This window comes from Pteronotus mesoamericanus, unplaced genomic scaffold (genome assembly GCF_021234165.1).
Source record: "Pteronotus mesoamericanus isolate MK-2021 breed Mesoamerican mustached bat unplaced genomic scaffold, CSHL_Meso_final contig_171, whole genome shotgun sequence".
Taxonomy (NCBI): domain Eukaryota; kingdom Metazoa; phylum Chordata; class Mammalia; order Chiroptera; family Mormoopidae; genus Pteronotus; species Pteronotus mesoamericanus.
In genome coordinates this window covers 1,249,125-1,276,973 of record NW_026555070.1, presented here as the reverse complement: position 1 = coordinate 1,276,973, position 27,849 = coordinate 1,249,125, and the positions used below count along the sequence as shown (strand labels likewise).

At 46.0% G+C, this 27,849-nt stretch overlaps 1 protein-coding gene across 5 annotated transcripts in view; it reads left to right on the top strand.

Moving 5' to 3' along the window:
• Positions 1 to 496: 496 nt before the first annotated feature.
• Positions 497 to 27,849, top strand: part of MAPK9 (mitogen-activated protein kinase 9) — a 51,985-nt gene continuing 24,632 nt past the window's right edge. For 3 of the 5 annotated variants that reach the window (XM_054566283.1, XM_054566284.1, XM_054566287.1), the window contains exons 1-5: positions 497 to 682; positions 1,645 to 1,715; positions 16,458 to 16,541; positions 17,546 to 17,714; positions 27,389 to 27,518. In XM_054566283.1, coding sequence (XP_054422258.1) covers positions 17,593 to 17,714; positions 27,389 to 27,518 — 252 coding nt within the window. In that variant the 5' untranslated portion in view covers positions 497 to 682; positions 1,645 to 1,715; positions 16,458 to 16,541; positions 17,546 to 17,592. Of the gene's footprint in view, positions 683 to 1,016; positions 1,224 to 1,644; positions 1,716 to 16,457; positions 16,542 to 17,545; positions 17,715 to 27,388; positions 27,519 to 27,849 lie in introns of those variants that run through there. The other 2 variants (XM_054566285.1, XM_054566286.1) reach the window with 2 other exon arrangements.

Here is a 27,849-nt window from a genome sequence, read left to right as displayed (position 1 = left end):
GGCAACCCCTCCCCGTCCCCGACTTCTGGCCGCACCCCTACAAGCCCGTTCTCAGCGAGCAGCGGAGTCCCAGGCCCCACCTCTGCTCCCCACTCCGCCGCCCCGTCTCCGCTTCCCGGGGACCAGCACAAGCCGGGATCCCGGGCGCCAAGACTCTGGGCTCTCTTCGTAACGGGCCGGCTCCGTCCCCGTCCAGGCGGTCTCGCTGCTGCCAGTTTGCACCTGCAGCCTCGAGGCCCGGCTCTTCGTCCCGCCGATCCTCCCCTCCGCCCGCTCCAGGTCCGGCCGCCGCGCCGCGGAACCCGTGGGGGGCCGCTGATTCAGAGGGCGCTCCGGGCCGTGCCCGCGGCCTCCCAATTCGCACCAAGCCCCCGGCTCCGCCCGCTGCCCCGTAGCGGCCCGCCCCGCGGTGCTACTGGCCACACCGGTCTGGATCCCTGCGCGCTGATTGGCCGGCGTTTGGATCGCTCAGGCTGGGAACCGCGGCGGCGGCGGCGGCGGCGGCGGCGAAGGGAGCCGGACCGGAAGGGTCGAAGCGCCCCGGCGCCCCTCACACCCATTGCGGCGGCGGCGGCGGCGCGGCGGGGCGGGGCGGCTGGCCGAGCCCGGGCAGGAGCCGCCAGCGCCAGCGCCGCCAGTCCGCCCGCCCTCCCTTTCCTGTGGTGCTGCGGCAGGAGGCGAGGTGAGTCCGGCGGCGAACTAGGCCCGGCGGGGGCTGCTCGGACAGCGCCCCGCCCCGCCGGGGAGGGGTGGTGGGAGGGCCGCGCGGCCGGGGTGCTAGGGGTGACGCGCCGCAGGACCAGGCTCTGCGGCGCGGCTCCGCTGGCGCGGGCGGCCCGGCTGACGCCCCTGCCCTCCGGGCTGCCGCAGGCGCCCCCGCCCGCCGGCGGTCAGCAGCCCCGGGCCGCGGGCCCGCTCTTTGCCGGGCCTGGCCTGGCCTGGCCGCGCGGACCTGCTGGGGTTCTGCGGGCGCCAAGCCTCCGGATTGCGTGCACGCAGCGGCACCCCACGCTGGGATGCTCAGGACTCCGGGTCTGGTTCCCGCGACCTTGGCCGTGGCACTGACCCTCGCTGTTCCTCGGTTTTCCACTCGGGAAATTGGGGGAAATTCCTGCCCTTTTGGACAGGATTGTGGTCAGGTTGTACGACTGTGTGGTAAGGCGCCTGAGCAGGAGCCTGTGCCCAGCTGCGGGAGACTGAGAGGGAGACTGCCTCCTGCTGGCGTGAGTGTGGCAGAAGCGCCCCGCGCACCCGCCCAGGGTCCCCCGTCTTCGCGCTCTTCCCGTGCCTTGTCATTGCTCAGCCAGTGTCCAGAGTGGGTCCTGACCACCTCCCCTCCGTTCCCGCAGCCGGGGCTCCGCATCCCTGTCCCAACGTCCTCTTACCTGCCTGGAACACGCAGCCTTGTTTGTTTACCTTTGGACCTTTGCACTTGCTGTTTTCAGAGCTTGGAGTTGCCGCCGGGTTCTGCGCACAGGTGTCCGCTTCTGGTTCTTCCGTCTGGTCACGTGTCTCATTTAACACGAGGCCTTCCTCGACCACCCTCTTGCATCCCTTAGTCGTTCGATCGTTATTTTGTTTGTTTTTCCTAGCATTCATTCTGATACTCTTTATTTGCCTATTTATCTCTGTCTCCCGTACTAGGATGTAGCTGGAGGAAAACAGGTTGTCTGGTTTGTCCACACTGCTCCATCCCCAGTGCTTAGAAGCGCACGGTAAGTGCTCGGGAGTGTCGGGTCGGAAGGTGAATGAATGAGCCTGCATCCTGTTGTCTCTGCTTCATCTGCTCGTTAGTGACGTCCCATTTGTGAAACATGGAAGCAGATGGATGCTTGTTCTCGTTTTGTGAAACGTTTTAATGTCCTTGACCCCTTTATTTGGTAACACTCAGAACAAGCTGTGATATAAAAAAAATCTTGCATTTTTATAATGGTTCGCTCTAAATTTCCTTCCGCGCATTCAGGAGACGTTTACTGAATTCTACATTATTTAGGTCAGGCTTTCTGCTCAGCCTTGGGGACAGAAATACAGTAGCCACAGGGTCCCTTCCTCCAGAGAGCCTGAGAATCGGCCTTAGAGAAGGCAGACGTGCACACGCAGTGCCAGGGCCGCGTGGTGCGCGCTGCTGGGGAGGGGCTTTGCATGGACGTGCGGAGATGGCAGTGGATGCTGGCGTTGGCCCTTGAGGGGTGATGAGAAATTTGCCAGGGAGGGAGAGGCACGAAAGTGGGAAAGGGCCAGATAAAGGAAGGACCTTCGCCAGCGTGGGGCGGGAGTCAACCTGTAGGGCCAGGCGTGAGAGAGACGGGTGGGAACCCTGCGGAACCAGTGTCCCCTAGCAATGTGTAAAAAGAAGTCTGCCCTGGCTGGGTAGCTCAGCTGGTTAGAGCCTCATCCCAGTAGGCCAAGGTTGAGGGTTTGATCCCTGCTCAGGACACATACAAGGAGCAACCGATGAGTTCATCAGTAAATGGAATAACGTATCGAAGTTTCTCTCTTTCTCCCTTCCTCTCTAAAATCAATAAATAAGAAAATAAATTATAAAAAAATTTTAAAAAGAAGTCTGAACTCCACATTTGTTAAGTCCACTCTCTGGATTTTTAAATGTTGGCAGTAGCTAATTAAAAAAATGTTTTAAGTACTGTGAGCCAAGCAAAATATAGAGGTGATTCAGCTTGGTTGCAGGATTGTGGATCTCCAGGGAAGGCAACCCAGGAGGGAAGAGGTACAGTGAGCGGGAAAGGTAGCTTGAGGCCAGGGGAGCGAGTTTTTCCAGGAACTGTCATTTAATTGTCACTGGAGCCCTGTGAGTGGCCACTCTGAAACCCGTCTCTACAGAGCAGGAAGGGACGGTTCCCAGAGTCTCGGTAGCCCGGTTCAGAGCAGGCAGCTGGGAGGCGGAACTTGAATCCAGGCCTCCCCAGATCAGCACACCTTCCTGCGTCGGTCAGCTCTGATATTCTTTGGGCTTTAAATTTGTTCTGGAAGAACAATATCTGATCTAGATAATGTTTTCCTTCATTTAACCTGTTTGTTTTTTTTAATGTTTGTTTCCTTCGCAGGAATCCTTCAGGGTTAAAAAATAATCCTATTTTGGCATAGTTTTCTCTGGAGAGCTTTGATTTTTTTCTTTTTTTCTTTTTTGACAGATTAAAATGTGTTTATTTGTCCCCCCTAAATAATGTTAAAGGATATCTTTCAGTTTGTATATTTAAAATAAACTTAATTTTCTAGATAAAAAAAGTTTCAGGTGAAGCAAGTGATAGTGAGTAAAGCAGTTGTTTTCATGATGCTTAAGGTAAAACTTTTTTTCTTAACACTAGTGTTTCAGCAGTAGGGCGGCTATTTTTGGTCTAAATACGTAGTGATAATTTACTCCTAGTTAAGAAGGTGACATTTTTACCTTTTTTTTTTAGAATAATTACATTTGTGCTTGGCGTTTTGTGATTGTGCGAACTAATTTCAATATCAGTCTTTAGTTCAACTGTATATTATGAGGACTTTCAAATATATATATAAAACAAAACCTAGTAGTATCCACCTTCAACAATTATCAACTCATAGTCAACCTTGTATCATCCCTAACTTCAGCTACTTAAACCTTTCCTCACCTCCTCATAATATTTTCAAGTAAATTCTAAATAGGTCATTTTAAACTTGGAAAAGCAATAATTTCTTAATAGAACCAAGTTACCAGTCAATATTCAAATTTCCCATTGTCCCATACATTTTATCATTTCTTTAATAGTTTGTTTATTGGAATCAGGGTCCAGCTAAGGTCAATACATTATGATTGGTTGATAGGTCTTTTAAGTGCCTTTTAACCTGTAGATTCCCCCTTCTAGTTCTTTTTTTTGTTTTCCTTGTAGTTTTATTTGTGGAAGTGATTGGGTTATTCTATAGCATTTCCATAGTTGGGTTTTATTGATTGCATCTCTGCAATGTAATTTGATGCGTTTCTCTGTATTTCCCCAAAAGTCATAGTTGGATCTGGATGAGGCCCCCTCCGGGTCAGGGCCCCTCCTAGATGGGGGCGCTGTCCTGTGCGGGGTGTTGGCAGCAGCCGACGTCCGTCTTGAGCCCAGTGAGTCTTCAGGGGGATGAAGTGTGTGGGAGGCAGGTTTGTGTATCTGTTGCCCACGGACTCATTTTTTAAAAAAAGAAATGTGGATCTCCAATTTTTTATTGGCCTTTGAGTTGCCACGTAAAATGTTAATTGATGCCTCATATCCTCTTTGGAAAACATTTGAATGTAAATTAGTAGTAAATACAAAAATATTGAGGAAGAGTAGTCACCGTTTTAATATAAGAATTCTACATTAAGGAAGTTTACTAAATGTTTGAAGGTGAAATTCAACAAATTTCATGTTATTTAATTCGCTTTTTTGTTTGTTTGTTATTTGGTCCTATAAAATATTCTGCCACCACCACCACCACCCAACTAATTTTACCTTAGTATCTTAAGCAAAGACTATGTATTCTAAAACATTTCAGCACTCGTAAAAATCGATTCTAAGGATAGGTGGATCACAGATGCGATAGCTATTATTTTTTCTTGAAAATGAGGCATTCATATTGACTTTTATGTTAAATAGGTTCTGAAATAAGTTCTGAAATTGCTTTTAAACTTTTTTTCTAAAACAAAACGTTTTAGAAAACTTTTACACACACGTACACACACACACAGGGTCTGGCAGAAGTAAGGATTGCCTGCTTGAGTGTGGCTGGTGGGGTAATAATATGGGCGTAATAATTTATAGTTTTAGTTTGAACATTTCACCTAAAATGTCATGTGGTGTGCTTCATTGTGATATTGTTATGTTACAGAATTACATGCTTATGGTTTTGTAATAAAATATTTTGTAATAAAAAGGGGCATTATTTTTGCCAGTCCCTGTATATGTTTCTACAGAACTGTAAGTGACTTAATTTGTTAGGCTATTTAAATATTGTGTATCTCAATTGAAGCTACTAGTTTGATTTTTGTATCTACGTATGAGAGTGCAGCCCAGTGATAAATCCACCAGCTCTTATTCTGGAATCAAAATCTGTTGCACCAACTTTTAACTGTACTCTCAGAAACATAGCTACTATTATATGTTGCAAAGCATATGTCTTCAAAAAAGTTCCTGAAACATGCACCGGCCACACCCTGGAATGGAAAGTGAGTTCTGTACTTTGCCGTCTGTCTGTCTTCTCTTTTTCTGGGGCGCTTACCCAGTGTTAGTCATGTCACCAGCTTTTGCACCTCCCACATTTTAGTTCACATTTTCAGAATTCAAACGTGTGTTTGGGGAGCAGCAATGGGTGTGGCAGTATCTGTTCCAACGTCAGCCGACACCGAGACGGCGACCTGGGCCAGGCCCAGGCCTCTGCCCCCCAAGGATGACTGTGCAGGTGCCCCCGTTTGCCAGATGAGCGTGATGGCTCGCCCAGGGTCCCCCAGGCAGGTGGCAGGCCCCTGCCCTCCAACTCCAGAGTCCTGATCTTTTCTTAATGTAGACACCTTTTATTGTATTATGTACCACGATTAAAAATTTGAATATATAAACTCCAGATAGCTGTTCTGATAATTATTGTGGGAAATATACATTCTAAATGTTACATCTGTATACTGTAGTTTAGAAGAGAGTAGTATATATTTTTTCTTCTTACCTTTTGATCGCCTTCACCTGTTTCTTTAATTTTATAAACTTTTTAAACTTTTAATTATATTTTATTGATTATGCTATTACAGTTATCCTAGTTTTTTCTTACCTCTCCTCCTCCACCCAGCACCCCCCACTCCCTCAGACGAGCCCCCTCCCTTGTTCATGTCCACGGGTCATGTGTGTAAGTCCTTTGGCTCCTCCATTTCCTACACTGTACCGTACTTCCCCATGGCTGTTCTGTGACTACAGCTGTTACTGTTACAGCTGTGACTATAGCTATTCTATAACTATAGTATTTAATACAGAATGTTAAATGTTCTATAACTATGTACTTCTTGACCCCTCACCTCTTCACCCACCCCCAGGGCCCCTCCCGTCTGACAGCCGTCCAGATGCTCTTCGCATCCATAACGCTCTCTCTGTTCTTCTTTTCTTTAACCTTTAGCATTTTAACTGGGACGTGTCTTGGAGTGGCCTCTTTGCATCCATCTTGTTTGGGACTCTCTGTGCTTCCTGGACTTGCATGTCTATTTCCTTCACCAAATTAGGGAAGTTTTCTTTCATTATTTTTTCAGACAGATTTCCCATTTCTTGCTCTTTCTCTTTCCCTTCTGGTACCCCCATGATATGAATGTTGGAATGCTTGACGTTGTCCCAGAGGCTGCTTATACTATCCTTGTATCTTTGGATTCATTTTTCTTCTTGTTCTGATTGGTTGTTTTTGGCTTCCTTATGTTCCAGATCATTGATTTGATTCTCAGCCTCATTTACTTTATTGGGTTTTTTCCTGTAAATTGTTCTTTATTTCAATTACTGTGCGCTTCATTTCTGACTGGGTCTTTTTTGTATTGCTGAGGTCCTCACTAAGTTCCTTGAGCATCCTTATAACCGGTGTTTCAAACTCTGCATCTGATAGATGGCTTGTCTCCATTTTGTTTATTTCTTTCTCTGGAGTTTTGATCTGTTCTTTCATTTGGGCTATGTTTCTTGTCTCCTCATTTTGGCAGTGTCTATTAAGCCATGTTTATGGTCCTGTAGGGCCCAGTGGCACAGCCTCTCCTATCACCCAAGCTGGGTACTCAAGGTGCACCCTTCATGTGGGCTGAGTACCCTCACCTCTTCTGGTTGAGCCTTGGTTGCTATTAGCAGGTCAATGGGAGGGATTTACACAGGCCAGTCAGCTGCAAGGACTTGCTGTGACCACTGACCACCACCCTCTGCCCTCCAGGTAGGATCAGCTGTGCAGGGGCAGGGTGGCGGTGCTCTGACGTGGTCTGTGGCTGTCCACTGGGTGCACAGGCTCTGGGGTTACCCGGCTGGTGCAGGCCACGGTCAGCCCCCACCTGTGTTTGCCCGGGGCCACCCTTCATGAGCTATAAAGCTATCTGAGATGGCGGCTACTTGTGCTGGGCTTGGAGATTCCCAGGTAAAGCCAAGCCGTGAATCTAGGCTGGCTGCTGCTGGTGCTGGTCCTGGAGCCACTTAGCAAGAGGTAAGGGGGCTGGGGACTCACTGAGGCTGGCTGTTGCTTGTTTGAGAAGATTTAGAAAGTTGTGAAGCAGGAGCTGGGACCAACTATTCAAGTGGAAAAGCCACTGTTAACAGCCTGGGTGGGCCACGAGTTGGGTGGGGTGGAGCTTCTGATCATCTCCGCTGGGGGTGGCAAACAGTGTTAGCCAGGCTGATGGAGTCTCAGATACAGCACCTACCTGCCAGTTCCGTGGCTCTGTTGTGGGAGGGTTCAGAAAAGGGAAAATGGCCTCTGCCCACCTTTCTGTCTGAGAAGAAGCTGTCCCCCAGCTCTCACCTTGATGGGCAGACACTTCAGTCCCTCCCTGTGTGCCCCTGGTGCCTTTCAAGCTGCTACCCCAGTGCTGGAGCTCACAGAGAGTTAGTCTGAATAAGTCTGTGTGTGGGTTCTTTTAGGGGAACTGCTTGGGACTCTAGAAGTTTCTTCTACTGACTCAGTCCCCACTGATTTTTATAGCCATAAGTTATGGGGACTTCCTGGCACTGGAACCCTGGGCTGGAGGGCCTGGTGTGGGGCTAGGGGCTCCTCGTTCCTGAGACATCCCTTCCAAGTTTTTATCTACCATACATGGATATGTGACCAGCCTACTCCTCATCTGTGTCCCTCCTACCAGTCTGGATCGACGTGGTTTCTTTAATTCTGTAGTTGTCAGACTTCAATTCAACTCGATTTCTGACAGTTCCAAATGATCGTTGTTGTATAGTGTAGTTTAATTTTGATGTGGTTGTGCGAGGAGGTGGGCCGTGTTTACCTGTGCCCCCATCATGATGTGAATTCCCACCTGTTTCTCCTACCTCACAGCCCTCTTCCCTGGCATCTGTCAATGTTCTCGGTAACTATAAGCTTGGATTTTTTTATTTGCTAGTTTTTGGGGGAGGGTTTTGTATTTTGCATATAAGATTGTATGGTATTTGTCTTTCTGTGTCCAACTTATTTCACTTAGCATAATGCCCATGAGGTCTGTCCATGTTGCTACAAATGGCAAGACTTCCTTCTTTTTTATGCCTGAATAATATTCCATTATATATACCACAACTTCTTTATCCATTCATCCATTGATGAATACTTAGGTTGTTTCCATGTCTTGGCTATTACAAATAATGCTGCAGTGAATACGGGGGTACATATATCTTTAAATTAGTGTTTCATTTTCTTTAAATAGATACCCAGAAGGGGAATTACTGAATCGTATGGTAGTTCTATTTTTAATTGTTTCGAGGACTCTCCATATTCTTTTCCTTAGAGACTGTACTAGTTTGTATTTCCACCAACAATGCACAAGGGTTCCCTTACCTCCACATCCTCACCAACATTTGTCATTTCTTGTCTTTTTGATACTATCCATTATAACAGGGGTGATCTGATGTCTCATTGTGGTTTTGATTTGCATTTTTTTGATAATTAATGATGTTGAGTATCTTTTCATGTACCTGTTGGTCATCTTTATGTCTTTGGAAAAATGTCTGTTCTGATCTTCTGCCCATTTTTAATTGTACTGTTGGTTTTTTGCTGTTGCATTTTATGAGTTCTTTATATATTTGGGATATTAGTCACTTATAAGATACACATGACTTGCAAATATTTTCTCTCATTCAGTGGTTGCCTTTTCAATTTGTTGATGGTTTCCTGGCTGTATAGAAGCTTTTAATCTGATGTGGTGTCACTTGTTCATTTTTGCTTTTCTTTTTGGTGTCAGGTTCAAAAATCATCTCCAAGACCTATGTCAGGGAGCTTACTGCCTGTGTTTTCTTATAGCATTTTTATGGTTTCAGGTCTTACATTCAAGGCTTTGATCTATTTTGAGTTAATTTTTGTGTATGGTATAAGATAATGAATGAGTTTCATTCTTTTTCTTGGGGTTGCCCAGTTTTCTCAACACCATTTGTTGAAGAAACTGTCCTTTCGCCATTGTGTATTCTTGCCCCCTTTGTTGTAAATTAATTGACCACATACGTGTGGATTTATTTCTGGACTTTCTGTTCTGTTCCATTGATTTATATGTCTGTGTTAATGCCAGTATCTACTGTTTTTATTGATGCATTAATTGATTCTACTCACCTGAGGACATCTTTTGATTGCTTAGAAAGAGAGGGGTAGGGGGAGAAACATCAATGTGACAGAGAAACATCGACTGGTTGCCTCCTGTACACACCCTTATTGGGGATTGAACCTGCAAGCCAGGTATACATCCTGACCCGGTATTGAGCTGGCAGCCTTTCAGTTTACGGGACAATGCTCCAACCAGCAGAGCCAATTGACCAGGGCACCGTACTGTTTTTAAATACTATAGCTTTGTAATGTGTTTTGAAATCAGGGAGCATATACCTCCAGCTTTGTTGTTCTTCCTCAAGACCGCTTTGGCTATTCAGGGCCTTTGGTGGTTCCATACAAATTTTAGGATTATTTGTTATATTTCTATGAAAAACGCCATTGGAATTTTTATAGGGATTGCATTGAATCTCTACATCGCTTTGGATACTATGGACATTATTTAACAATAACGATTCTTCCAATTCATGAGTATGGAATATCTTTTCACTTATTTGTGTCTTCTTCAATTTCTTTGATTGATGTAATATATACTACAGGTATTTTACCTTTTTGGTTAAATTTATTCCTAGGTATTTTATTATTTTCAATGCAGTTGTAAATGGGATTGTTTTCTTAATTTCTCTTTCTGATAGTTCATTATTACTGTATATGAAAACAACAGATTTTCATGTATTGATTTTGTATCCTGCAACTGCACTGAATTTGTTTTTTAGTTCTAACAGTTTTTTTTGGAGGAGTCTGCCTCTGACTTCACAGTCCTGATCTTCAGCACTGCAACATGCTGCCCTACCCATTTATTCTCCCACCTATTTATTTACTGTTTTGCCTTTACCAAATGCTCACTGGGCACCCACTGCATAGTTAGTAGGGGACTGAAATATGAATCGGACACATTTTCTCCCCTCAAGGAGATCACAGAGTAGAAGTAGAGCTAGACTTGCAATGCAGTATAAAAGGAACATTGGTAGTGGCGGCAAAAAGGGAGCATGCCTGGCATAGTTTGACGGGAAAGGCTAGAGGGGAAAGCTTGGAGGAGAACAGGTGCTTGCCCAGCGTTTGGAAGGAGGACGAAGATTGGCTGGAACAAAGGGGGAGGGAGGCCGTGTCAGGCAGGCAGGCCTACCGTGCGCACTAGCCCGGGTGTCTGCTGGCGCCCGTGGTCTGATGCTGCCTGAGAGAGGCCCAGAGGGCCTATGGACTCCTCTGCTGTGCTAAGGATTAGAATTTTATTTTCAAGGCAGTTGGTCACTGTTGAAGGAATTTAAATGGAGAGCAGTATGATCATTGAATATTTTTAACATCTTTTTTTTTTCTTTTTTAATTCCTTATCTTGAAATATAGAGTCACCAGAAATTGCAAAAAAATAGTACAGAGTGGTCCCGTCACCCAGTTCCCCCAATGGTTGTGTATTTACATAACAATATCCAGCACCAAAACCACGAAAGTGGCATTGGTACAGTGAGCGCTTACAGTTCCGTCATTGTGGCCTGTGTGAAGATTTGTGTAACCACACCGCAGTCAACATACAGACCAATTTCATAGCCCAGAGGTCTCCCTCGTGCTACCCCTTGTAATCACACTAACTCTCTTCCCCTCCTCCGCCATCCTTAACCCCTGGCAACTGCTAATCTGTTTACACAGTATGGAGCTTTTGCGATTGGCTTTTTTCACTAAGTATAGAGCCCTTTAAGATCCACCCACGTTGCTGTGTCTTTTAGAAGTTCGCAGCAATGGTTAACGATTCACCATTGATGGACATCTAGTTGCAGTGAGCATTTGTGCACAGGTTTTCGTGTGGACAGGCCTCTCTTTCTAAATGATGTGGGCATAGTGATGTGGAGGTAGGGGGACCGGAGGCTGGGAGAGTTCTTTGGCTGTTACCGTGTCCAGGGGACGATGAGAAGGCCCTACTGCGAACACCGGAACAGGGGCTGGGGATGGGGAGCGTGGGCAGGCCCAGGGCCTGCGAGGCGCCGGTGGAGGAACCCACTGGATCGTTAGGATGCAGCCATGGGTGGCGTGATAACCAAATACTCGTGCTCTTCATCGTAGTGTGTACGGCAGCTTATGAGCCGACCTTCAGAAGGATGGTCCGGAGCTGCTCTAGGTTCTGGATTATCGAAGAAAGATTAAGTTGTGTTGTGATATTTTTTAATAAGAATTAAAGTGGGAAAAAAGAATTTGATTAAAATTTTAGCAGCAAGTATTGAAACAGAGGGTAGTTGAGGAAATTTGCCTTTAACCAGCACAGTCAGTTATTTTAAATATTGCGTGTCCTTGGTATTCTGAAGCCTTAGTGTGATCAAAGGCTTAACTGAGCCTCGTTACTGAGTCATCTTCAGCAAAAGAAAACGTGTCTAGTGGAGTGAAGCCAACAGGTTGAAAGGTGAAGACCTGTGGTTTTCAGGCCTGGTTCTGGCCTAGTCCTTGGACACCTCGCTTTCCTTCCTCACTAAAATTAGAGATATTAGAGCGGTGCACTGGAAAGAGCACGAGCACTGCAGTCAGCCACACCGGCATTCAGATCCGGGCCACGCCACCCCCAGGGCTCCAGGCTGTCCCCTCATCTGCGGACCCCACTGGGGCAGCCGCGCGCCTCAGGTGCGGCTCAGAGATCACTACCCGCTGCTGCCCAGCGCCCGGCCGCGCTCCCGCCTCCAGCACCGCCTGTCCCCAGCCCAGCCTCCCCACGGAGGCCAGAGTGACCACTCTGCAGCTTTTCATTTAAAAGTGTTTGTTTAGTTAGTTTTTTTTAATGTGAAATATGTGCATGGCTACCAAAAAATAAAAAGGCCCAGAAAGGTGCAACGGGAAGGGAGCGGTCTCACTCCCGTTGCGCTGCGCACTTGCGAGCTTGTGTGTGTGCATGCGCATTTCTCCATGGGTTGATACTTGCCTTGCGCACTCTTCTTTAGTTTGCCTTATTTCTTTTACATATTTTAGATATCGGTTCATATCAATACATGAATTTCCTCCATTGTTTTTAATGGCTTTATTGTCCTTTTATGCCATAATTTGTTTAGTCTTTCCAAGTGTACATATTAGGTTATTTCTAATATTTTGCCTGTCAAAAGAAGTGCTACAAACATCCTTGCACAAACATCTTTGAATATTTATACACCTACTTGTTGAATACATGTGTAGAACTGTAGTTGACAGGTTAAAAGTCATGTGCATTTGAAATTTTTGTTAGATATTACCTATTTTCCTTCCAAAAAATCTTTTACCAATTTTTCCTCCTTCCTGGCATGTATGAAAGGATCAGTATCTTCACACCTGGGTTGACACTGTGAACAAACTTGCCTTCAAGTCTTGCCTCCTCCAGGAAGCCCTCCTGTGCATCCACCTCTCAATCACAGGCTCCATCCACTGGGTCACACCACTCTGCGGCGCTCCTGCCGTGCAGCCTGTCGGTGCCCCGAGGACACTTCAGATGTGGTGTGATAATTGTGCTCTCGTGGCTCGAGGGAAGGGACTGTCTGGTTAGTGCTTGCTCTCAACAGCCCCTGCCTCATGCTTGGCACACATGTGGCCCTTGGGAAATGTTTGTTGAGAGAACTCAGTGAATGGTAGCTGATGTCCCCATGAGAATGGGACTATATGTTCTGCAAGCTATAGTTAGAACAATTTTTTTAATTTGTAAAAAGTAACCAAACATTTAATATTATGTTTACAATACCTAAATGGCTTATACTTAGAAGAATATTAGATTCGGAGAGGTGTTTTTTTTTTAAGTATTTCTTACTGTAGGTTCTAAGCAGGCAGGAATGTTCCCACCAGTATTTATTTAGAGTTCACTCCAGTATTTGGAGGGGATTCTAGAAGAGTCCCAGTCTTAGAGAAATGGAGATTTTGGATGAGAGCATGTCATTCAGCAGGCGTCCAGGAAGTAGCATGGGCGGTGGGGAGGCGGTGGCAGGAGCCAGAGCCCCCAGCAGAAGCCTTGCCGACCTCTTCCCCCAGGCGCACACTCAGCACGCGCAGGCCTGGGGAGACCCAGGGGCGGGGCGTGTCCCCAGGCGCCTTGTCCGCGGATCCCTGGTGGGCCCTGGACATTTCTTTGTTTACCAAGCGGTGCTGCAGGAGAGGGAAGACAGGGCCTCCCTGCTTTGGAGGAGGGCCTGGCCTGGCGGGCACCAGGCCCCACTGCCGGGAGTGAGGTGCAGACCCAGCACCCACTGGGGAGGGGCGTGGAGGCAGCGAGTGCAGCTTCAGTGTTGTAACATGTTTGCACGAGGAGTTCTTACACTTCGCAATTCGTAAACTGTTCTCTAAAACCCAGTTGATAATCCATTTTGTTGAAATACAGTCGCAGCAGAGTTGATTTCACCAATAACTAAATTACACGTTTTCTCAGGTCCTCTGCAGGTTCTTTGTCTTGTGGTCATGAGACCCAAGCTTGACAGAGAGGCTGGCTCTGACAGGTTTCTCTTAGGCGCTTTCTTCCTGCCTAATAAGGAAACTTATTTTAATTTTAAAATTATTTTAAACCTTGAGATGAAATTATATTGATAATTCTTGAACCTAATGATACAGTGTATTCCCAAAATTCACAAAAGCTAACCTAATATTGCTCCTGTCAGGCTGTAGGTTACAACAGCTATACCAGAGAGGGTCCCCCCTTCCTCAACAAGGCTGAGATTAATTGGTGCCCGTCTCAGTGTGGGCAGGGGGACCAGAATGGGTGCCATCTCTGTGCTACCAGATCGTTCGGAACACTGGCTGGTGGGGGGCTCTAGCATGTGACTTCCATCTCAGTCTGTTACTGCTCATCCCCCAGCCGGCGGCAGGGGGACAGGTTGGACAGCAAGCAGCTTTCTGTTAAAAAAAGATCTGGAGGTAACACGCAGTACGTCTGCTCGTAGCTCACTAGCTAGAAGCTGGTCACTGGCCACACCTGGCTACCAGGAAGGGGGCCAGAGGCCGTCTCTCGTAGGGCGGCCATTTGTGCGGCTGGGACAGGGAGGCTTCTGTTCCTGGAGCAGAGAAGGGAGGGGTGGGTCCGGGAGCGCCTCAGGAGCCCGTGCCTCTCCTGCCACCTGTGCCTGAGGTGCTTCGGGCTCCCAAGCGGAACCCACAGCCTCGGCCTGGGCCTCCTGCCAACCTCCGGAGGCTTCTCCGCCTCTCCTGTCTCCTCTGAGGGCAGTGCGTTAGGTGCATCTTCCTCCAAATTGTGCGGCGCTCTTCCCCCACCTGCCAGGACCGTCACTTCTCCCAGGTCTCTTCGTCTTCTGTCCTGCCCACTCAAATCCACCCCTTTCTAGGCTTCCCAAAGGAGCGCTCTGAAGAGCACGTCAGAGCACATGCCCCCTGTGCTTAGGTGGCTCCACAGCCCTCAGCCCTCGGCCCTCAGGCCCAGGCCCAGGCCCAGGCCCAGGCCGCTCCCAGCAGCAGCTGGGCCCCTGGCAACTGGGCCTCATTTTCTCTCCAGCCTCTTTCCCCCACTACCCAGTAAAACCAAATCTCACATGGCTGGTCATGCTCAGAGGCATCTCCAGCTCTCTGCGCACTCTCTTTTCCTCCCTTGCACCCCGAAGCTTCTGCACCCCCCCCCCCCCCCCGGTTTAGGGCTTTCCTGGCCTCGTGTCTCTCTGAGTATGCCCACAGTGTGCACTGTCCGTGCGCTTGCCGAGGACAGACACACCGGCTGCCCTGGCACAGGACCTCGGCTGCAGCGGTGCTCAGGACGTGCCTTAAGACCTACAGCACTGCTGATGTGGCTACAGTACGGCGGAGAAACAGCAGGTCGAAGTGGCTACTGCCTTTTTGCCAAGTCTGTCTCTGATGCTTTCCCTCTGTACCGCACTCACTCAGCTGAGCAGCTCACCAGGTCTGAGCAGTCAGCTGGAGCCCTGTGCCTCCGCTATCTGTCTCTGGCAACACAGTCCAGGCCAGATGCCACCTCCTCCAGGAAGCTTTCCTTGTCTCCTACACTCTCACCTGTGGGTAGAGCCTCTGGACTCGGTTACATTTTGCTTATGGCCCTTGCCTCACAGTCACTTGTATTACCGTGTGAATAACGGATGCACTCCTCACTTCTCCCCGCTTCGTGAGCTACGTGCGGCCTCAGGGCTGCTCCCTGGCTGCTGCTGTGTATCTCCTACATGACTCGTTGCCAAAGGCACCCCATAAATGTTGAGTAGAATTGTGTATAAATAAATTAATCTTTAGAAGAGGATATTCTTTCCTCTTCTAAAGTCAGTAAAATGAGCAGCATTGTGAGGAAATCATTAGATGCTTTATTCCGGGTTAGATCGACAAAGGTCTGTCGATCGCCCTGTGAGTGTGGGATGCCTGGGCGGGCAAGACAGCCCCGCCCCGTCCTCCTGGAATACGGGCGCCCTCCCCGCAGCAGCATGACTCGGTGGGCTCTGCTGTCATGAGCACGTGTGATGGTTCATCGCTTCACGTGCAGGGTGGGCCTCCCCGGACGCGCGGCTCGCAGTCACAGTGGCTGGTGTCACTGACAGCAGTGCCTGAGCCACTGCCTGAGAGGAGTAAAAACCTGAAACAGTGGTCAGTTGGAGAAACTAGTCATTGGACTTAAATTCTTTGTTTAGACTTGTCATTAATGCATTTATTTCCATTTTTAATGGAAATCTCAGACATCGTGTTGAAATACAAATCATCACTCAAAAAAAGTCGGGGTAGATATTAAATATTAGATCGTAGAGCAAACAGGCAGGAATTTGCTGGTGGTGTAGAATAACATTTAAATCTGTGTTTTTAAACAGCATAGGACGTTCACATAATGATTCAGTTGTTGGCCTTTAAAAAAAAAAAAAGACAAATGGCTCGCTGACCTGTTAGTACACATTGTCAAATAAGAGCCAGGGAACCGTGAAAATAAAGAATTGCGGCCTGACGATTTTCTGTATGAAATCACGTGGGCTCCTGCAGAGTGGCCACTTGTGCCTCTGCCCAAAGCCCGGAGGCTGCTCCAAGGCTGCCAGGTTACACTCAGGCCACACGAAGGCGCATCGTGGCGTCCGTGTTCTTGGTTGTCCTCTAGTGACGGTGCGGGGACGCAGGCACGCCATGACCGCTCTCCCCAGGCAAGAGCACGCCCCTGAGCAGGCGCGGCACCCCGTGTTTCCAGGGCCCTGGGAGCCTGCTCTTCAGCTTCCCTCTTTCCGTCACTTTGACACAGGGCTTGTTCTCTGGCTCATCTCTTTAACCTGCATTTATGGACTTAGAAGCCTGGTCCCTTTGTGTTTCTGCAGGAATTGCAGGTGTGATTATTTGAAACAGCGCCTCCTCTCCGACTGAGACAGCTTCCTGTCAGCGGGCCCACGGAAAGCAAGCTGGTGAGAATCTGCAGTGACATATGAGGCCTGTCCAGAAGTATCCAGCCATGTAATATGAAAAATAGAGACATTTGTTGAAGAAGATACGAGATACAAGAAACACTGTGCATAGGACAGTGGCACCTCAGTCCCCGTCAAAGCAGGCACCTCGGGACCTCACACAGGTCTCCCTGTCGCCATCAGCTCCGCCGTCATATTTTTCTGAATCTCATTGATGGTCTGAAATCTCTTCCCTTCCAAAGGGGATTTTAGTTTTGGGAAAAGCCAGAACTTCTCAGGGCACCAAATCTGGACTGTAGGGGAGCTAAGTCACCTGGGTGATTTGACGTTTCACCAAAAGACTCTGCACGAGATTTGGTGTGTGAGCAGGCACGTGGTCATGATAAAGCTGCCAGTCACCAGTTACCCCTAGCTGTGGCCTTCGGCATCATCAGAATAGTTTCTGCGGACCGTCGGTCCAGCTTAATGCAAAATTTGACGCAGATTTGTTGCTCTACTTGCTCAGTCATTTTGAATGCAACGGCCACACAGCACACACGCTCACTCAATGGCATCTACCGCCCCCCCTGACTAGCACAGTGAAGTCCTCATTGTTCACACATGCGCAGTCCAGTCCACTCGCCTTGGCTGCCAGGTGACATCAATGCCGCACAAGCTGTTCTTGTTATATTAATGATGGCTGGACCTTTTCTGGACAGACCTCGTAATCTATGCATGACTAGAAAAAATGTGCAATTTCTTTTCTCCAAAGGGGGTTATTTTCTAATCCAGCTCCATAAAATGTGGTCATGCAGGGCCTCAAATTTTCTTTCTTTAATAATGGCCTTGTACCAGTGAAATGTCTTTGCCTTTTTCATGTGTTGCTTAAGTTCAGAACTTGGTCCAACTGAATTTATGAACTTACAGCCACATTGTCTTATGTACTGATCTATTTGAAACACTATTAAGCTAGCTATATGTATAATTTCACTAAGACTGTATATTCATTCTGTTTTTCTTTTAAGGAATCTGACAACGGCACAGCCTTTGGAATATTACATGACACTACATCATGAGTGACAGTAAATGCGATAGTCAGTTTTACAGTGTGCAAGTGGCAGACTCAACTTTCACTGTGCTAAAGCGTTACCAGCAGCTGAAACCAATTGGCTCTGGAGCCCAAGGAATTGTCTGGTAAGTACTGTCTGTCTCAGTAGTGCACATTGAGTTGTTTTTGTAATAAAAATGAAGTAAAACTAAGTCATTCAGAATTCAGAAATGCTGATGATGATATTCTTTTCTTTGCCCAGGTTTATGAGCGTAATTGAATCAGCGTCTTGCTCTAGTTATGTGTAGTCAGACTGTAGGATACAAACCCAGATTCTTAGAATGCTGCATAAATTAAATAGGTAGCGGTTTTTCTTTATTTCTTTTTCTTTTTTTCTTTTCCATTCTCCCTGCCATTATGATATTAGAGTGATAGGTATGACAGTGAGTTGTAACAGGAATTACGAGTTTGAGTCATTTCTTCATCCTGGCCACCCTTCCCCGCCCCCTTTTCTCCCCAATCACTGCTATTCATTTCTAGGCACCGTCACTGCAGTGCCTTGCCCTTCAGTGGCAGGATGAGGCCAGTCAGTGTCATTATCACCCCATGGATTAACCAGGAAGGGGTGCTGTGTGAGGGGTGGGCTGGCCGTCTCCTCCCTGGTGTCTCACTTTAACTGTGTGTCCAGCCCAGGACGTCAGAACCGTTGGTCTGACCCGACCCTTAGTCTCTTGCATGGTAAGACAGTCAGCTGCCGCGGCCTCACTGGCCAGCTAAAGGTAAAGTTTTTCACATGTTTTCTAGATTACCATTATCAGCACTTCCCAAACTTCTTATCCCTTAGTTTTTTGGGCAAAACTTTTTTTTCCTTTTTTGGTCAATAAAAACAAAATTGTCTTTGCATCTAAAAGAAACTGATGAAGCGAAACACACAGTGTTTACAGCTGGTAGCAGTGGGTTCAAGGTGAAAGGGAACTCTTGAATATTGTGGTAGGGGAGTTTGTTTTCCTTAGAGATGGTGGGTTTAGAGAATCCTCAGCAGCATTTGTAACGGATCCTCTATTATAGTGACATGTGATCAGGGAAGTGGGTGGTTTTCTTTGGCCTAGGTGGCTGGAGCCCTGCCAGCTAAGAGGAGATGGGGCAGTTCAAGAGCTTCCGGGCAAACTAATGTGGGAGAAAGGCTGGGAGGGATGCACAGCTTCTGTCTAAAACGGTGGTGACCTTCACTTTTGAACGATAACACGCCATCCTGGTATTTAAAACCAGTGTGCCAGGAGAAGCTATAAAGCCAATGGGTGGCTCCTGTTAGGGCATTTTGATGTTAATAAAAAGTTCCTGATGATAAAACATTCTTTTGATTTTAAATCCATCTCTTATTTGAAATTGCACGGTGATCTGACACCGGTAATTCCCCAAGACTGACATCAAGGACATTTAATGTAATACCTACATTAAGAGGCTGACTGCAAGTTCATAATTAACTGTAAAACTGAAGGCTGTATACAGATAGGCAGTGAAAATTAATGACTTCATTATACATGACTTCAGTGACAGTAAAATCATGCGCTACTTTATAAAATACGGTTTTGCAGAGATTGGTTTCAATTTTCAATTTGCATATGCTACTTCTCATCTTTATTTTTTAAAGAATGTTTAATAATGAAATTATGAGTGTTCATTATGGATGTATATTTCTCATTTAAAAGTTCTAGTTTTGAAATAAAAGTTCCTAATATGCATTATAAACAATCTCTGGTAAAAGCAGTGGTAGAATTACAGGATGGGAAGATGTGAATTTATTTAAAAATTTAAAAGCTGAGAGTACAGAAATAAGTCCGTACACCTATGGCCTAATTTTCAAAAAGGGCCCTGAGATTGTGCAGTGGGAGCAGAGCAGCCTCTTGGGGCAGTGGCGCTGGAACAGCCGCACCCACACATGCAGGAGAGTGAGGCTGGACCCTGTCTCACTTGGTGGAGAGGTCAACTCAGAATGGGCCAGTGACCCATGAAACTCTTAAGAGGAACACACGAGGGGAATACTTCATGACTTGGGATCCTTGGAAATGACACCAAAAGCATAAGCAACAAAAGAATTGGACTTCATCAAATTGTGCATCAAAAGACACTATCAAGAGTGTAAGAAAGCAACCTACAAAATGGGAGAATATTTGCAAATAATGGACCTCCTCAGAGTCTAGTATCCAGAATACATAAAGAATTTTTATAACTCAACAACAAAAAGAAAAGCAACTTTAAAAAAATCAGGCAAAGGATTTGACTAGGACTTTTCCCAAAGAAGATACACAAATGGCCAATAAGGACATGAAAAGATGTCAGTCATTAGTCAGTTTGGAAATGTAAATCAAAACCACAATGAGACACCACTTTACACCCGCTAGGATGACCATAGTCAAAACCAAAAATGACACTGTTGAGAACAAATTAGAGCCCTGCACACTGCTGGTGGGAATGTAAAATGGCACGGCCACTGTGGAAAACGCTTCGAGGCTCCTCAACAGGTTAAACATAGAATTACCACGTGACCCATTAGATACTCCTAGATAAATACCCAAAAGAATTAAAAACAATTTTTCAAATGAAGACTTGTACACAAATGTTTATAGCAGCACTATTTGCAGTAGCCAAAAGGTGGAAATAGACCAAATGTCCATCAGTGGGTGAAGGGATGCGCAAAGTGTGTAATATACATACATGGAAGATGAGTCCCAGAAAGGAATGAAGCGCTGACCCACGCTGCCGCGGGACGGCCCTCAGAAACCTGCCCAGTGAAAGAACCCAGACATGGAAGGCAGCATATTAGTCCATTTGTGTGTGTGAAATATCGCAAGTAGGGGAATCCCCAGGGACAGGCACAGACTGGCAGTGGCAGGGGCAGGAGGGAGTGAGTCCTGCGGAGCTCCGCTCACTGGGCGCGGGGTTTCCGCTTGGGGCCCTGGAACTCGTGACGTTACATTGCTGCAGAGGGTGCACAAGAACGTGAATGTATCCGACGGCACGGAATGGTCCCTTTGAAATGGTTAATTTTATGTCTGTGTGAATCTCACTTCCATAAAAATTATTTTTAAAAAAGTAAACTGGAAGGTACCTTAAACTAAGGATATTTGTCATTGTTAATGGATATTTAACCCTTAATACTACACTATTATATATAATGATATTTTCATGTTATATTATGCATACGTTGTGATTTTCTTGTAGTAGCTTGTTATATATTGACAGAATATTTACAGTGATTTTATTTAACTCAATACTCCTATTTTCATTTAAATGATTTTATGGCAATTTTATTAGTATTGTAGAAGCAGCTTTCATGTCACATACAGAAAGGTAGGAAGAAAGAAGTATAACATTTTAAAACCATCCTAAATCCCATCTTTTGGAAATCCCCATTTCTATAGCTTGAGTTTTGATTCTAAGGAAAGGTCAAAAGTGTGTTTTGTTCTTCACGCACAGCTAACAATCACGATCTTTAATGTCATTAATTCACTTAATTTTGTAACCCAAGCCAGTTATTCATTACAGATGAAAACGTTTTTGTTTGGTTTACTTTACTGAATACATGGAAAGGAGCGAGTTACTTACCTTGATTCAGATTATTGATATTTCCTTTTAGAAATGTGCAATTATGAAAATCGTTCTTAGACTCTGGGTGTGTTTCAGTTTTTGGCCTTTAGATGAAGTGCCATCACAGTGTTGGTCGTAGATGTTTGGAGACCTGGTCTCTGATTGCTCTATGGCTGCCTTCTCCTCCCAGAGCCTGCGCTGGCGGTGGGGGCTGGGCGGCGCTGGGCGCCCGCCTTCGGGTCTGGCGTCTTGCGCGCCTGCCAGGCTGCGGCAGGGGCAGTGCTGGGAGCGGCGGTCCTGGGCGGACAGGAGAGAAGCCTCTCCTCTGATGATACTCCCCGCCGTGTCTTCTGAGGACTTTTTCCTGGCTCTGTTCTGCCAAGCATCTTGGATGTTAGCATTATGCTTTAAGTCCTTTGTAAGAAAAGAATTCTGTACATGCTGTAAGAAGAGGTTCTCTTACCTCTTCCTGCTGTTCGGATAGAACAAGAAACTCTTAACTGGTGCCAGTCAGGCCCCTTTCTTCCCCATCAGAGAAGGGAGGACCTGAGTGTCCCTGTCACTGGGTCCTAACTTTCATAGAACCTTTTCTCTTTGGTGACCCCCTTCCCTGAAGACAGGGCAGGTTCTTCCAACCGTCCCTCGCCTGTGTCTCCTGGTTGGACTCCTCTCTGAACAATCCCCCATCCAGGTCTGTTGAGACACTGTCCCTGGTCTTTCAAGACTTTTCTACTCGATGAAGGGTCCCTCAGGTGATCTCAGCTCACTCTTGGGAGAGAGCCTCCTCTCGGATTGACCCAAGGGCTTGGTTGACGTGCGCGCGCACAGGTGCACTCCAGAGCTGTGAGATAAAGTGTTGTAAACCAGTAAATTTGTGGAGACCTGTTACAGCAGCAACAGGAAAGTAATACAGGGGGAGGTATGATTTAACATTTTGAGAAATACAGGAGCAATAGTACTTGTTTATAAAACTTGTTAATTGTCTGCTTAAACTAGGGCTTTATGAAGACACAGGAGCAGGCGTTCAGGTTAGCCAAAGTGCAGGTCCTGGTACCAGGTTGAATGGGAGAGCTGGAATTAGAATAAAATATTGGACTCCTAATTTTGATTTGTTTTTGCAGCTGCCTTTGATTTGTTATTTCCGTGTTTTTGTTGTTCATTAAAAATGTTAGTACAATTATTTCCTTAGGTGAATGCCTCAGTCTTAAATTTTCACATCAAGAGATTTATTTTTGGTTCTTTTCATAAATGTCTACATTGTTTTTCTTGGGGTTTTTATTTTTATAATAGATATGGAATTTTACTTATTATCTAAATTTATTATTATATTGTGTTTATCAACTTTCTGTATTATTAAATGAGAATATTTTTCCTAAAAAAGCTAGTAAAAATAATCAGGAAATGTTTTTAAATGTTTACCATTTTGAAGTGTTCATCAATACCAGCAAGTCATACTGTAAAATTAAGTAATTCTAAGATTTTGCAGCTCTAATGAGGAAAATGTGTGTATATTTTTTTCATACATATTCAGTTTTTCTTTTGCCTCCTATAATCTCAAGTTGTTCAACCAAAATAATAAAAATTACTTATTTTAGGCAACAGTTCTATGAAATGTTGAGCTTTAAAAAACAAGTCTTTAATATCAGGTCTGGCAGCACTTAGAAGTAACAGTTAAAACCTTAATACGAAGTGGTTGTTAAAGCTCTTATTTCTTTTTGCTGCAGCTTGTTCTGTGCAAGCAGGAAAACTGGCCTGGTCCCACACCGTTTTAGTGTCTGCGTGTTAGTGTGAATGGAAACAGTGTCTAGCGCGCCCTGTCTGTGATAGGGGGTGTGGGACGGGGCTGGAAGGCTGTGGAGGCGGGGCTAGAAGGCTGTGGGGCGGGGCTAGAAGGCTGTGGGGGAGGGGCTAGAAGGCTGTCGGGGGCGGGGCTAGAAGGCTGTGGGGGCGGGGCGTGGGCTCTGCTTAAGCTCTGAGCCTCACAGCGGTAGTTTTCAGTGACCCGGGCAAGTCACATGTCCTCATGGGCTGTGATCGTTTTCGCCTCTAAAACGACCAGGACTTCTCATATAAGATGGTGGCTCACACGCTTAAACAAAGAGGACAGTAATCAGTGGATGAGAACTTTTTACAAGTTTCTGAAACATAAAACGTAATTATAAACGATGTAGATAAAAGAGCAGAGGAAGTGAGAATGAGTGGATGAGACATTTGCAATGAGGAAGAGAACCTGTGTATAGTAGATCCCCGAAGGCACTGTGGGTATAGAAGTGGCAAATACAGAAAACGAAGATGAAACGGCTGGCTAGAAATAGTGTGTCTGTGAAGCAGCCGTGCCAGTCAGCTCCCCACACGCGGGCCCCCACCCCCACGTTCAGCGTCGGCCTCTGTAGAGTGTGTAGGTGAGTGAGGAGTTATTGGGCCAGGATTCGCGGAAGGACAGAAGCCTAAAGAGGGGAGCCCCGGGTTTGAGGCTGTCTTTCCCTCGAGGGCATTTGAAAATTCAGTAGCAGGCAGCGGAGAGAGCGAGTAGTGCTTTGGCAGCTCTACGGCTTGGAGACCGGATTTGAAGGTCGCGTCCTCTAAAGGGCCCTAGTGAGCTTCCTTTGCTTTGAATAGGTACCAGTAAAGGGCTGCACCCAGGAAGTAAGAATGAACCAGGAAGAAAGAGGCCCTTGCAGGAATTGCCACTCAGTTTCAAATCATCTCATTGGCTGAACTTGAACTTGAGGAGAACCCACATTGCCAGAGCTCTCGGGTAACTAATATATAGCAATCGAATATGAAGTTAATGGATGGGTTTAACAGCATAGCATATTAGATATAACTGAAGAGAGAATTAGTGCTCTGAAAGATAGGTTAGAAAAAATATCTAGAATGAAGCCTGGAGAGATAAAAGGGTTGAAAAATACAGAAGAGAAGGTTTTCTGTTGCTGCATAACAGATTGCCACAATCTTGTGGTTTAAAATAACACCCATTTACCATCCCACAGTCCCAGGGCTCAGAAATCTGAGTGGGCGTGCCCAGGTTCTCTGCTCAGCTTCACACAGGCCGAAGGAAGGGCGGCACCTGGACCGGGCTGTCATCGGAGGCCAGGGAAGACGGCGTCCGGGTGCTTTCAAGTTATTGGCAGAGCCCGGCCGTGGCGGCTGTAAGCCGGAGGCCCCGCTCCCTTGCTGTCAGTCAGCCAGGGCCGGCTCTTCTCCCAGAGGCTTCCGCCCCGTCTCCCTTTTGTTAAAGTGAAGAGTATGTTTAGCTCCCTTGCAGGACATATGGTCAATATACAATAATAATGATAGTAATAATAATATGCCTAGAAATTGGTAGGACGAACCACTTTGGAAAGTAGTTTGGTGCTACCTACTAAAATAAAAGACATGCAATCCCGCTGTTAGCTATCTACCCACCAGAAACGCACGCATGGGATACCCAGAGCAGTGTAAGAGAATGTCTGCAGCCATGTTTTTTGTAATTGCTTGCAAATTGAAAACAACAACCTTATGTCATACAGTCGTGCAAATGAATATTAGAGCAATGACACAGAATGAAGGCCAGCTATGCAAAACAACAATGGATGAATCTTACGAGTGTAGTGTTGAGCGAAAGAAGCCAGGCACAGATGATTTCAAAATCCAGGCAAAAATAAACCATGGGGTGGGGCTTAAAGATGCATGTTTAGCTGGTAAAAGCAAGGAAGTGGTTATCGTAAAAGTCAGAAACGGGGAAGGAGGGACAGTGATTAGCAAGGGGTGTGGGGTGATTGGGGATGCTGACAAAACATGCTCTTTGTGATAAGTCATTGAGCTGAGGAACAAAAAAGGAAACAAAGGAGTGGCTGTCAGGCAGACAGAAGCCTCATCTCCAGCAGTGCCCGGCGTTGGAAGTCCATGGCGTTCCGAGAGACGACTGGTTTTGGACTTAGTGGACAAACTGTCAAGGGCTAGGGCAGAGGGAGATCAGTTATCTCCCACACACGTTTTCTGAGGATATTCCTCGAGGGCGTACGCCAAGGAAAAGAATGCCAGCACAGTGACACAAGAAACAGTGAAGGCCAGCGACACGAAGTTCCAGGTGGTAGCTGTGCAGCAGGCCTTGAAAGACACCCCAAGAAAGTGTCTCCAGAAAGAATGCAATAGGTTCCAAACAATAAGTAATACGAGTAAGAGGGTAGGAAGTACCAGTGGTAGGCTTAAATAGGTATGTTAATGTTTTCCTGCTCTTAATAAGGGGAAAAAGCATTTATTAGAAACTGCAGTGGAAAAACTAGAAAAAATCATGGTCTAAATATAAAACAAATTTAAAGGATATGGTGTTTGAACAATTGATGGAATGTAAGAAAACAGACTGCACTTGCCCTTGGTGCTGGAAACAACCTCCTCTCATGAACAGCAGTAAGAGTCGTGTGGTCTTTAGGAAATGAAGTAAAATCCCAGCTCTGCAGCCAGCACTGCTCAGATCTGCATAGACACACGCGCCCCCTGCTGCTGACTTTCTACTCTCAGTCACAGCCTGAGTAAGAAACTGGGAGGACTCAGTGACAGAGATCACATCGGTGTTACCAGGGCTGGCCGTGTAAGACAGAAGTTTGGAGCAAGGAGAGTAGGGAGCTGGAGGAAAAAGGACACGGAATTTAAGTCCCATTTGACGCACTGCGGAGTCAAGTGGGTCCTTTGGAAGTTGATGGAACAGAAGTTTGGGCATGTTATTCAAAGTTACTTGGGTAACCAAGGGAACGTTAAAAATAACACAAGAGCAAAGAACTGGGAGAAGTTGAGGTTTCCAGTAAGTGACTAAATTCTCCATTTTTATAATGGGGAATGAGTAGATAATTTCTAAAGTTGATAAATGAGAAAATAGTGATAAAAGTATGTTCTTTGGAATTTAGAAATGACTGCAAGGAGTAAAACCAGGCAGGTGGTCGCTGCTGGCGTGGGAGCCGGGGTGGGGCAGTATGTGTCTGCTCAGCTACCCAGAATTGGTCTGTGGGGCTCGTTTTGGACAAAAACTGTAGAGACCAAAAAATATGTATCTTTTTTCACATTCCTGAGACTGGGAAATATAGGTACAAATACACATGCGTACAAGTACACTAATTAATGATTTGTTTCACAAATAGGTTTTTTTCTTTAACATTTTATAATTTAGGCGAAAGGTGCATTTATATATGATCATGAGAATTTATATATGTGTGAATATGTACGCATGTGAACTGAACTAGTGGAAAAATAATTCCAGAGTGACATGAAGTTTGTAGCCATTCTTAACCAAATGTTACAGCCTTCAATTTAAAAGCAGGTTGAATTAGGGTTTTTTGGCCAAAACACATTATGTATAGAATTGCCTGAACATAGGCCATGTTATAAACTGAATAGGATAAAGCAACAGGAGCAGTACTTGAAATGTTGCTTGGGTTTTCAGGGGGGTCTTCAACAGCTTTTAGCCCCTGATGGGGAGCCAAACGATAATCACATGAATGGTGCTATTAGTACTCATTTAAAATTAGTACAAAATGTGCAATCAGACGACTCAGTTTTTTTTTCTGTCTATTTTCTGGAGGAAAATCAACGATAAATTTCGAGTAGGAACTGGAGATGCTTGGAAACACAGGTCCTAGAAGATACTGTTCTTTCTACACCAGCATGAGGCGGTTTCTCATAGAATTTTATATATAGCAATTGATTATGTTAGGGATTTTGTATCTTGGCGATTTAGCACGAGCTGAGATTTTGGCTTCTGTTCCTCTTAGATTCTTTCTGGGAAAAACACAGTCAATCAAAACGTGCATTGTGTTCTTCCATGAGCTCAACCATTTCCTCCACTGTGATACTCTGAAATATAGTTTATCCTGTGATAACTAGAGGCTTTGTTACAACTTACTAGCATATTTAAGCTGAAGGTTTCATTTCTTGATCGATGTTCCATGCTCTGTATTAAGTGACTTGATTCTGAATGTAATAATCGCAACTAATATAGTGAGAAGCCAGCATGCCCAGGATGGCCGAGCCCGGTCCTAACGGCAGCTGCCGTGTCCTGTCCACGTGGCGCGTCAGTCTGCGTGCGCCCTGAGCCAGCTCACCTGGCCCTCCCTGTGGGGAGTCCCTTGGGTGGAGACAAGCAGGAAGATTTTTCCTTGCTTGTTATTCATGTAAAAAAATTATACTTTGTACATTTTGCATTGCTGTATTTGCAAAATCATTCTAATGGATTGCTTCTTATATTTCCTAATTACAGTGCTGCTTTTGATACAGTTCTTGGGATAAATGTTGCGGTCAAGAAACTAAGCCGGCCTTTTCAAAATCAGACGCATGCAAAGAGAGCTTATCGGGAACTTGTGCTCCTAAAATGTGTCAATCATAAAAATGTAAGTTATGCCTGTGCTTCCTCAGTGTGCTTGAGTGTTGTTAGTGGTGTGATAATCTTGTAGGTCACATTGAGTCCAGACCTAGGGTAACCTGGTGATAAAAATAACTATTTAGTCCTGGCTGGTGTGGCTTAGCGGATTGAACACTGGCCTGCAAACTGAAAGATCTGCAGTTCAAGTGCTAGTCAGGGCAGATGCCTGGGTTTCGGGTCAGGTCCCCAGTTGGGGGCGTCCAGGAGGCGGCTGATTGATGTTTCTCTTGCACATCAATATTTCTCTCCCTCTCTTTCCCTCACTCTGAAAATAAATAAATAAAATCTTTTAAAAAGTA